The sequence below is a fragment of the Octopus bimaculoides genome, chromosome 14, assembly GCF_001194135.2.
Source record: "Octopus bimaculoides isolate UCB-OBI-ISO-001 chromosome 14, ASM119413v2, whole genome shotgun sequence".
NCBI classification, from domain to species: Eukaryota; Metazoa; Mollusca; class Cephalopoda; order Octopoda; family Octopodidae; genus Octopus; species Octopus bimaculoides.
In genome coordinates this window covers 48,274,747-48,287,106 of record NC_068994.1, presented here as the reverse complement: position 1 = coordinate 48,287,106, position 12,360 = coordinate 48,274,747, and the positions used below count along the sequence as shown (strand labels likewise).

General features: G+C 33.8%; 1 protein-coding gene across 2 annotated transcripts in view; it reads left to right on the top strand.

Moving 5' to 3' along the window:
• Window positions 1–12,360, top strand: part of LOC106876388 (transmembrane emp24 domain-containing protein 7) — a 33,674-nt gene that overhangs the window by 13,711 nt on the left and 7,603 nt on the right. Inside the window, exon 3 of one of the 2 annotated variants that reach the window (XM_014924905.2) lies at window positions 7,881–10,808. The exons of the other annotated variant lie outside the window; for it this stretch is intronic. Within the exon in view, the coding sequence (XP_014780391.1) occupies window positions 7,881–8,105 (225 nt within the window). The 3' untranslated portion in view covers window positions 8,106–10,808. Of the gene's footprint in view, window positions 1–7,880; window positions 10,809–12,360 lie in introns of those variants that run through there. 2 annotated transcript variants of the gene reach the window in all.

Here is a 12,360-nt window from a genome sequence, read left to right as displayed (position 1 = left end):
ACACACACACACACACACACACACACACACACACACACACACACACACACACACACACACAACAGGCTTCCTACAGCATCTATCAAATCTACTTGCACAACTTTGATTGCTCTGGGTCTATAGTAAAAGATAGCCCAAAATGTCATGCAGTGGGACTGAACCTGAAACTATGTAGTTGGGAAGCAAAGTTCTTCATCACAAAGCCATGTCTGTGCCTATCAGGGAAGCAATGAAATTGAATAGCAACTATGATAAAGTATGTGGTATGTGTAATAAATGGCAATGGTGACTTCTTCCAAGCAAATGAATGTGTATGCATGTGGTTCATGTTATATAATTAAAAGGAGCAAAGAAATATCTTAAAGGAGCCACTGGTATGAAGTGGGATAAGATGATGTGACATGTACTGAATCCTGTACATGAATTTGTAGTTTATTGAAATTTTCCTCTAAGCAATCATTCATTCATCATTTAATGTCTGTTTTCCATGCTGGCATGGGTTGGATGGTTTGACAGGAGCTGGCCTGGCTTCATTCAATTATTGAATTCATGTGACCGTACAGTTGTCTGTGGTAAAATATAAGTTTTATGGTATTACAGGAATGGTGAAGCTGTTGAGCTGGCAAAATAATTTCTGCATCAAACAAACTGCTCAGTGGCATTTCTTCTGACTTTACAGTCAATTCAAATTCTGTCGAGGTTGATTTTTGCCATTCATCCTATCAGGGTGGATAAAATAAATACCAAGTGGAGCGCTGGGGTCAATGTAATCGACTAGTGTCTTCCTTGAAATTTTTCAGGCCTTGCATCTATAGTAGAAAGAATGATGAAAATTCAGTATTTTCAAGCTATATGAAATATCATGTTTTTTTTTTCTTACTGCCCTCTTAGTTATTTATTCAGCTCATTAGTTTTAAGCATTTTGAGTATCAATAAATTTTAATAATAATCTTCTATAGTTAAAGTCAGTACAGCATTTTTTTTTGTTTCTGGGAAGTTAATTTGGTTAATGGTATTTTTTTAAAAGGGATTAAAAAATTATTGGATTGTTCAGTACCTTTTATTACCCACCCCCCATCGTCTATATACATATTTAACGAACTAGAAATTTGCATTATTTAAATGGTTCTACCATGTTCAATTAGAAAGAAATCCAGCTGTTGCTACAAGCCTTTTTATTTCTGAAAGCTTGTTAGTTTGTTACTATTGGCTTTTCTTCCATTTTAATCTCAAGTATCTATTTAATCTACCACCTGTTCTCCCTATAGTCTTAATCTATAGATTATTTGTATCTCTAGCAGCCTTCTCATTATTTCATCAACTAAACAATTTCTAAATTTCATCTAGTATTCTCATCCAGTTATTTTATTTTCTATTCTACCTGTTCTATTGATATTTATGTCAATAATACACGGGTATATAAGCATACAGTAACATATTTAGGCGTGTTTCAAGTGTATTTGTTCGTGTGAATGATTAGTGCTTTTAGGTGTGACATCTGTTTTTATTTCAAATATACACACAAGCGTGAATAATTTTTGTTTATTTCTCTCACTGGGTAACGTGGTGGTGGAACGATGTAGTTGACAGGGCCATTAGGGAAAAGAAACAGGCATGGAAGGACTGGAAGAGCGGTGTTAGCAGGGAACTATCAGATTGCCAGAAGGGAAGCTAGGAGACAGGTTTACTTAGCCAGAGGGGAAGCAGATAAGAAAAAAATCTGCCAATGTTCTGCATTGTGAGGACCAGAGACTTGAAGTGTTTTGTATTGCAAGACAGTGTGTGAGAGAGAATAGTGATGTCACAGGAGAGAAATGTGTCCGCATGGATGATGGCTCACTTGCATTTAATGAGGCTGCAAGGAGAGAGAGACTTGGAGACATCACTATGAAAGGTTGCTAAATGAAGAGAATGAATGAGAGAAAGGGAGTCTGCCAAATGTCAACCAGCTATTCAAATTGACAGTACCTTGGTAGATAAAGCAATTAAGGATGTGAAGACAGGGAAAGCCCCCAGCTCATCAGGAATCACTGCTGAGATGCTTAAAATATCTGGTGGTGTTGGTTATGGTCTAGTCACCCGTATTGTAAATCAGGTGGTTCATGAGGGAATCATACCCAATGACTGGGGTAGCAGCACCATAGTCAACTGCTACAAAGGTAAAGGTGATACCTTAGATAGGAATAATTACAGAGGTAACAAATTGTTGGATCAGGTGATGAAAGTCATGGAGAGGGTCATAGCCCAACTAATTAGGGAGAGAGTTAGTTTAGATGAGATGCAGTTTGGGTTTGTGCCAAGGAGAAGCACCACTGATGCTGTTTTTGGTAAGACAGCTGTAGGAGAAATTCCTAGCCAAAGATAAACCTCTGTACTTGGCTTTCGTTGACATGGAGAGAGCTTTTGACAGGGTCCCCTGATCCCTTATCTGGTGGTTAATGTGGAAACTAGGGATAGACAAGTGGTTAGTGTTTTGCACTACATATCTTTTAAGCTTCTTGGTAATAATTCACATTGGTCTGCTGGTGCTCTCATTTTTATAATAGATCTTAGCCATTGATGCCAAGTCCCTTACTTTGAGACTTCTAGTTTTTTCTTGAACACTACATTCAAGAAGCTGGTGATCTCTGAATTGCTAGAGCCACATGCACAGTGTGCCTTTTTATTTTTTGTGTCAAATTGGAATTTGCCATGTTGATGCTGTTGATACATTTGAAAAAGAAATGAGATAGTTAATGTTTGTTGCATACTACAAAGTGTAATCTGGGCTATCTGCCATTTGTAGCCCACTAAATAACCAATACACTTTGCATTTTCCCTAATTTCTTCCTGTGTCTTCCTTGGTTTTCCTCTCCTGTAGGTTCCTTCTACTTAGATTGTCAGGCTTTACCCAACAGTCGTGTTTAAGGTGCCTCACATGTCTATACCAACTCGGTCATCTCTTTTGCATGCTACTTATGATTCCTCTTGTATCTTTTTTTTTTTCTCTCAGCCCATTTGTGCTCTGTCTATGCACACTAATATGACACATCCAACAGAGCATGCTCACCTCATTTCTTTCCAGCCTTTGCATATTCTGTGCATCTAATACCCATGTCTTGCTACTATACAACATTGCATGTCATACAAAAGCATCATGCAATCTGTCTTTCACTCTGAGAGAGAATTCCTTTGTTAGCAGTGTCAATAGTTCCTCAAATTTTTTGCATACTGTTATTACTCTGGCAGCTGTGCTTTCAGAATACTCTTCTCCACTGCTAATTAGATCACCTAAGTAGAAAAAGCTATCAACTACTTAGAGGGAACCTTTTGAGCATTTGAAGGAATTTATTTCACGTATACTCTTACTGTTAATTATATCTGTTACATATGAAGTTTATCTTTCCTGTCAGCCTGCCTATACTGCTTGTGATCCCACTACACTTCTTGTGCATCCATAGTTTACTTTGAGTACATCATTTGGAATTCCTGCCCACTTCTTTTCTGCATATCGAGCATGGTCATTTCCTGGATGATGATGGAGCCCTGTTTTCTTTTATGCTAATACTTTAATCTTAGATTTATTCAAAGGCCTTTTGGTTCTTATTTTGCTTCCAATTTGAAATTTCCTCTTTTGGTTGGTGTGTGTGTAGTGAAGTTTATTAAATAGGTTATTGTTTGCAAGTTAAGTGGCTCTGTGCAGCTCCTTTGAGTTGCCATTGTTGTATCTTTGTATAACATTATCTTAGATAAAACTATTCCATTAGATGGTATGTTTAAACTTTTTAACATGCAAGTAGTTGCTAAGTACTATAGTATTTCATATCTCCTAGTTTGAAATATATATATGTACATATACATGTAGTGAGGAACAAGAACAAACAAAAGTTTTTCCAAATTATATACACCTATCATTAATGGAAACCCATGATATCTTTTCTCCATATACACTTGGTCTATGAACAGTTTCAGTTATGAATCAATATAAGGCTGTGCTCCTATATTGATAAATGTTACAAGAACAGTTTAAGCAATCATTTCTCTAATCTAAGAAACAATTATTAATCCAAAAGTAATTCAAATAACAATAACATCAAAATAATAACACTAACATCTATCGCAGCTGTAATATTACTACCACTTCTAAGCTTTAGCAAATGAGTTCTTTTCTGTCTTGGCTTCTTAACACATCTGCATTATAGGCTGATGTTGTTCTTTGTTTCTGAAAATGACCAAAACTTTACTACTATACATCACAACAATGGGGGATGCATCTACACAGGCAATCAGATTTGTGATTGTTGTTGCCTATAATTACACCTTCTAAGCAATGAAACTACAGAAGTGGCTGCACTTCATTGTTGCAGATTCTTGCAATACCCTGCTTCTTACAGTGAAAGGTTTGCTGTGTGTGTGGTTTGAAGTTGTTTGAGTCTTGACTTACACTGTGCTTAAATGATGGTGAATAAGGCCTGCACTGGATGGTTAGCCCCAATCTCTTGTCCCTGATTACTTTCTGGACCAATAGCATGGCATCCAAGATGATTGGGGTTTTATCAGCAATGCAGTGAGGCGACCAGGTGATGTTGCTGGATATTGCCTTTCTACCAGTTGAAACTTGTTGGGTTTCTTCTGCACAATCAACTGAAAATTGTTTAGATCATGGACACCTCACTGTTACTCTTTGGATACAAACTGCTGATCCCTCAGTTAGCTGATATTTTATTGAATTAGATATGTTCAGCACTCCCTTACTGTACAATTACATTGCTGACTCCAAACAGTAAGGTAAGAGCTTAAATTTTACCTGTACAATTAATCTGTTGTAATTTTTTACCACAACCTGAGCAATGCACATAAATCAAAAGGCCTTAGTTAACTTGCTCTAACAAAAGTAGAGTAATCCCATAGCATGGTTAGCTATCGGGAAAGTTATCCATTCTTGCTTCAGTGGCATTCAAATTAATAAACCCTCTCTACTCATGTCAATTATTATTATGTATCAACAAAATATATCTATTTTTGTATTGTTTGCTTATCCCACAATGTGTTCCCCTTTATTTCATAGTTGTATGACAAAATCATATTTCATCATGTATCCATAACTCAGGCTGGCCTGGCCAATATACAAGCCATTTGTGTGTATTCACTTCATCACTGCTATTCATGTACACCTATGTTGCTGTCAAATATTGTAGTTTGGTTTAGGCTTCCATGATTTTCAAACTGAAATTGGTTGGTGAGATTGATATGAATGATGCTCAGTTTAAACATCTGTATTTTAATATCTGCAAGGAAAATACGTATAGAAAGGGATTTCGAGCATTTGGAATTTTGGTATTGAAGGATTGGGAAGTAATTTGTGTGGGGTTTGGATATATATATATATATATAACACAGTATGGATGACAAGAGGTGGTAGATAAGAGATTTAAGTAGAGGAGGTATGCATCTAGCTAGTTTTGAGAAGCAGGAGCCCTTCTTGCAGCAATAATGGAATTAAACAGAATAAGGCAATCAGTTGAATGCAGTTGCATACAGTTGAATATGTTTGTGTGTGTAGCAGCATAATTGTCTTAGATGTAGACCTACTTAAACTTTGTTGCTGACCCTGAGCGGAAAGCTGGGAGGCAGATCTTGTTATGTGAAAGATGATCTTGCCAAGAAAGATCATATTTTCAGGTTTAGCATTTGAGGTTATTGTGTGTTGGAACATCAACAAGTGCAAAATTGTGTTACAACGATGTGGTCCCTTAGAAGAAAGCTGAAGGTATCGTATGCAGACAGTAATAAGCAATGAGCTCCTTAGATGAGCAAAAACCATTGGAAAGCTTCTCAGTGACATAAGGGAAACTGGGAAACTGAAAAGAAGAAGCAGATAGGGGAGAAGATACTTAATGGCTTTACCTGTTGGCTTCAGGAAAACCATCCCAATTATGTTGTGTTGGGGTACTAGAGGGCATGGAGGTTCATGATTATTGTTATCTTAGATATGGTACATGAAGAAAATGATTCTCTTGAAGTAGAAAGGATGAGATACAAGCTTGTTTCCTTGATGCTTGCAGTGATTGACTTTGTGCTGTCAAAAAAAATGTAAGATTGTCATATCTCACCCCACCATTGAAGAATGTTTTCAAGGTCTCTGTTCATGAAAGCAGTGCAGGTTTCATATGGAGTGTTTTATTTCAATGTTTTATTCTTTATCTTATCATGCATCACTTAGTGCAACTGAAACTAGATTGATCAGACAATTGCATTTCCTTTTACTCCAAATACTTGTGGTTCTTGCCTGTATAGCAAATTTGGTTTTGCTTGTAGCGATAATGATTAATATAAACCTGTTTTAATTTCTCATTGAGACCTTTGTGCTTAATGTCCTTGAATGCATCATTGTTATTCAATCTCATATCTTTCCTGTATGAAATCTATGGCTTTTATTCCTGTATAAATATGAATAGGTATAATTACATATTTGTGCACACTGACATATGCACATTGGCAAATGCATCTATTAATATGCAACAGCATGCACACTGGCATTTTAGTTTTCACGTAGACATTTGGATATGCATATTTAAGCACTTGCTTTCTTTGCTCTCTATCTCCTTGGTTGTATTAACGTTATCCATGAAAATGTGTGCATTTGTTGAACTATCCAACCTATTCTAGCATGAAATAGATGTAGAATAAAGATAATGGTAATTATTTAAAAGGAAACAATGATTAGAAAAGAGGAATACTGAGACAAGTAATTAAGCAAGTTGTTGCCAGAGAATAAAACATTGCTGTGAGCCTATAGTTCAATATCTTACTCACCTAGCTATTGTATTAATGATAATATTTTCTGGCATTTGCACAAAATCCACCATAATAATAATAACGATAATCTTAAATAGATATTTAATTGGGGAAGGTTTTATATGCAATTGAGTTGATCTTACCAGTATATGATATTGTTTTATTTTACCTTAGGTTGAAACTGACCCAAGTAGAATGTAGTTATTGAATTAAATGTGGAGGAACTACTACTGTTAATAATAATCATCATTATGAGTTCCACAATTTCTTGCTGAACCAGCTGCACAAATTTGTTTATAGTAATCAAATGTTTGTGCTGGACATTGTTAGCTCACTCCCTTCATCAAACTGACATTGCCTGTACAGATGCACAGTGTGCCATACATTAGATGCAGAGCAAGGTGAAATGAAGAGGTTTGCTCAAGAACACAATACCCTGGCCAGTCCAGGAATTGAAATCACGATATTGCAATTTTGAGTTTAATACCCTAACCACTAGGCCACAATAATAGCAATGATAATAATAATCCTTTCTATTATAGGCACAGTGCCTGAAATTTTGGTTAGGTAGGGGCTAGTCAATTACATTGACCCCCAGTTCTTGACTGGTACTTATTTTATCAACACTGAAAGGATGAAAGGCAAAGTTGCCCTCGGTGGAATTTGAACTCAAAACAAAGACAGATAAAATGCAGCTAAGCATTTTGTCTGGTGTGGCAACAGTTCTGCCTGCTTGCCACATTTAATACTAATAGTACTAATAAGAAGCTAATTCAAGGTTGTTAAATTAGCTTTAAGGTAGTGGAACATCAACACCAAATATAATCATAGCAAGACATTAGCTCTTAAGAAGAAATGGTTGGCTGGTTGGCTCATAATCTCTGTACAAATCCACTGTAGCCATGGCTTTTATTTGTGCACAACAGAATAATTAGCTTATGTTAGTCATGAACAACACAGCAACAACAATAATATTCCTTGCTACATTTTGTTATATTTATTTTGATTTTGTTTATTTCAATTATTTATCAATTGCTTATTTTTATTTAACTTTTGTTTGTGTGCGGTCAACTGGAAAATGGTGTTTGTCTGTTCTCTTGTAGATGGAGAGCTCAGCTGTGGTTAACCATGAAAATTTAAATCACATAGTGGACTATCAAACTCATTTCCGACTTAGAGAGAGCCAGGCTAGATCATTTGCTGAAGACCTCAATGAGCGTGTGCTGTACTGGTCCGTGGGTCAGTCTTTAGTCATCTTAATCATCACAGTTGGGCAGGTGTTCATCATGAAGAGTTTCTTCACTGATAAAAGAGAGGTCAAGACGTAAGGCAAGGGCAGAAAGCAAGAAAAACTACAAAGAGGTTATGAGATGCGGATCATTGTATATTTCACAACCTTACCTTTTTTTTTAACTGGAAAGAAGAGAAAAAAACCCCATCAATTATATATATATATATAAACAACAACAAACATAATAAAGTAGGGATGGGGTTTATTATTAAAAAAAAAATTAATAAAAACCAGAAATTTGGACATTTTATCCAATCAGAAAACAGACATTGTAATTGATTTTTTTTTTTTTTCTTTTGTGAGAAGATTTAAACTTTAATTATAAATGAAGCCAACCATATATTTCGTTGTCAGACAAACTGAAAGACACTGGCTTATAGATTATACCAGTAGCTGCAAATAATTTCTTTTGTTTATATTTGCAAACTACAGTTACTGCTGTAATTTAAAATTGTCTAGAATTCTAATTGATAACCTCTCCCATGAAAACTAACAACCCTTATCCAACACAGCAGCACCATCTTTCCCTTTGTCTTACTATACCCTGCTTGATAATAAATTCCTTTAAGTTTTCTTCGAGACTTTCAACCCATGCTTAAGTTAATCTTTTAATGAGAAAAGTATTCAAAGGTTCAGTATTATTATTGTTTTGTTTTTTTTTTTTGCTATTTCTGTGAAGTACATGAAATAGTTATATAATCACTTTCTGCTCATCCTCCTATCAATTTTACACATTTCCTTGAAAACCCATGTAACTTACCCAGCTTTTCCCCTCATAGCAAAATGAACTGTAGAAGTCGCCTGCTCATCTAAAAGTGGGTGTGAAACAATGCTAATCTATCCAGCCATCCAATTCCTTATCTTTTTACCTCTTCTGGCATTTGTCTATTATTGGTTATGTAGAATAAGAGAAAGAAAAAAGATTTTCAACAAGACTGATACCTAGGGTCTTAAAAAGTTTTTTTTTTTTTTGTTTTCAGTTTAAAATTTCAAATGAATGATACTAAAATGTTTAAATAAATGAGCCAATGAAAGGGAAGAATAAATAGAATTAAAAATATTTTAAAATGTTAAAATTGAAATTCATTTTAACATAAAAACAAAATTATTGATTAAAAAAAGAAGTGAATTTTGATTTGAGTTGAAATTTTGATTTCAGTTTTTAAGTTTTTTTTTTGTTTTTCAGTTGATTTAAAAAAATTTTTCATTCATAATTCAAATTAAGAAAGATGGCTATGATAGTTTTATCATTTTGAAATTTGAAACAGTGAAAATAATTGAATTTGTCATCTCTGATTACATTTAAGTTATCATTTTCTACTAATAAGTAGTATATTAATTTATTACTTATTACTCAGCATCTCATAGTAATATCCATAGGAAAAAGGATAACTTTTGAATGATTTGTTTTTCATGGTCTGTGAAAGTGAAGCAATTTAACGTCAAACTGTTTGGAACCTAATTTAACCACTAATTACTGAAGAAATGCACTAACATTCATTCATTAAGTGTAATACTTCTTTGTAATTCAGTAATCCCCTTCTACACATTATAAGCTAATGTTGGTTTAAATATAAAACTATTTAAAACAGATTTTATATTTGAAAGGAAGTATTAATATATGCCACACTTGCAAAAAAATAAAAAACAAAAAATACTTTCATTTTATATCTTTTATATTTTCAGAATATTAGTATTTTAATTTATTATTGTTAAATAACAATAAGGCCACAAATTTTGGATGAGTAACATAGTTGATTTAATTGACTTCAGTATATGACTGGTACTTATTGATCCCTGAGAACTCAAAACATAAATGAAAGTGATTAAATACAGCAAGCTGTTAAGCCTGGCAGTTAACCTTTTTTTTTTTTTGCAATTTTAATGATAATTAGTGGTTTCAAATTTTGGCTCAAGGCCAGCAATTTTGGTGAGATCAGTCCCAGTACTCAACTGGTACTTATTTCATCAACCCCACCAAAAATGAAAACCAAAATCACCCTCAGTGGAATTAAAACTCAGATGAAGAACCACTATGCATTTCATCCAATGTGCTAACGATTCTGCCAGCTTAATAATGTTAATGATATTAAAAATGTTTCCAGCTTAGGTACAAGGTCTGAAATTTGTGTGAAGGTGGTTGGTTAATTAAATTGACTTAGTACTTGACTGGTACTTTTTATCAGTCAAGTACAAGGAGTGATTTAATTTTTGTTATTATCTTCATTATTAACATGGTGTTGATTCTAATTGCTTTACAATATTTGAGTTCATGTTTCTGTATTAGTCACATCTTTCTTGGTAAAATAAGTACCAGTTATGTACTGAGGTCAATTGACTATACATTTTTAAAAAATTTATGGTCTTATGCCGTTATCATAACCATCATTACATAAAACATTACAGTTAAATGTATGATAATGCACCAAGCTTTTGGTGATTTCTTATCTGGTTGTAAGGAGAATACCAATTTGGTATCTATCACGTAGGACAATGTGGTTGTATGTTTGTTTGTATTTTATGTCTTTGGAGATGTTGCATGAAAGCCAGTATTTTTTATTATCATTTGGTGAATTGGCAGAAATCTTCAGAACATCAAACAAAATACCTTGCAGCAGTTAGTTATGGTCTCTTTTACACTCTGATTTGAAATCCTGCTAAAGTCAACTTTGCCTTCATCCTTCTGGAGTCCATAAAAAGAATTTCTGGCCTTCTGTCTACATCAGAAATTATTTTTATTTACAAAAGACCAGCAATTGGAAAGAGTGAAAATGAAAGGTAGAGTTTCAGGCAAAATTCCTCACTGTATTTAGCTGCCTCCTTTTACTCTTTGAATTCAGATTTTGTCAAAGCAATTTTATTGTTTATTTTGCTAAAGTCAATAATATAAGAAACAGTATTTTATAGTTGGTTCAATTGAGTCAACTATGCTCCTCCTCTATAAGTTTGTCCTTGTGCCAATATAAAACCCATCATATTCTCATATATAATGAGTTCAAATCCCATTAGAGTTGACTGTGCATTTCATACTTTCAGAATCAATGAATATTTCATAATATGAATCAAGTTCTGGGGTAATTTAAATCAAATATTCTTCTCACTGTATATCAATGCCTGTGTGCTGATGGTTGAGTGTCAGAATTAGTAAAACACTGGACAGAATGCTTTACAGTGTATAGTTATATCACTTTACATTCTGAGTTCAAACCCTACTAAGGTTGATTCAGCTTTTCATCTTTTGGACTCGATAAAATAGATATTTGAGTCAGTTGGATTGACAATACTTTCCAAATATTTGTGGCCTTATGCCTATGTTACAAATCATTTTTTATTATTTCAGTATTAAAACTGACTGCATTTACTGATATAAATTCAGTCATGTAATATAACTATATATAGTTTGGAGAGAAGTAGTGAAATATAATAGTTTCAAATGTTCCAGTGTTTTATGATTATTAGGTGAGAGTGGTGTGTCAACATTCATTGTCTTTGTGTATTTGGTTTCATTTCTCTCCTTTCAGAATTTAAATTTCTCTGTAGTTTACTTCATTTTTCGTCTCTCTCTCTTTCTCTCAGTTTAATAGAGTTGTAGTAGTAATACATTAAAGTTGATTCAACTGTCTACATCCCTTCGCCATTGTGAAAGTTGGACTTACTTTTATTTATATGAAATTATTGGGTAGTATGTACAGTATTATATGTGTAGTATTTCTCCGTGTCATTCTGCTTGTTACTAAATCCAAGTCTTGTCTTGTTTGTTTTTACCTTTTATTTCCGCGATGACCAATAAAATTACACCAATGTTATAGTGGGGTTGGTGCATTTATATCAACAACTCTGTAACAAAAATTAGCTTTGTGACTAAGAAATCTTTATCATCTTCATTCTCATAAGTCTTGTAATTATCATAATTACTGTAAATTGGTAGAGCCAAGCTATGCCTTTCGTTATATAGTTTTATCTGTCTACATTGAATTTAATTCTCCATACACTCAATCAGTAAATACTAGACGTAAACTGAGGTTGAGTTAGTTTACTGAACAATTTACTTTGTATGTGTGTGTCTTTGATTCATAATTTTTAATTATTTTTAATGAACACTTCTCCCACTAAATTAGGGTGTTATGATCTCTGAATTACAAAGCAGTGAATGAGTTTGTTGTGAGTTCCATTTTCAGACTGACTTTGTCAACCTTAGTTGAATTACTCTGGGTAAACAGTTTTATTACAAGATGAGTTTCAGTTCTTTTTTTTTTTTTTTTTTTTTTTTTTTTTTTTTTTTTTTTTTTTTT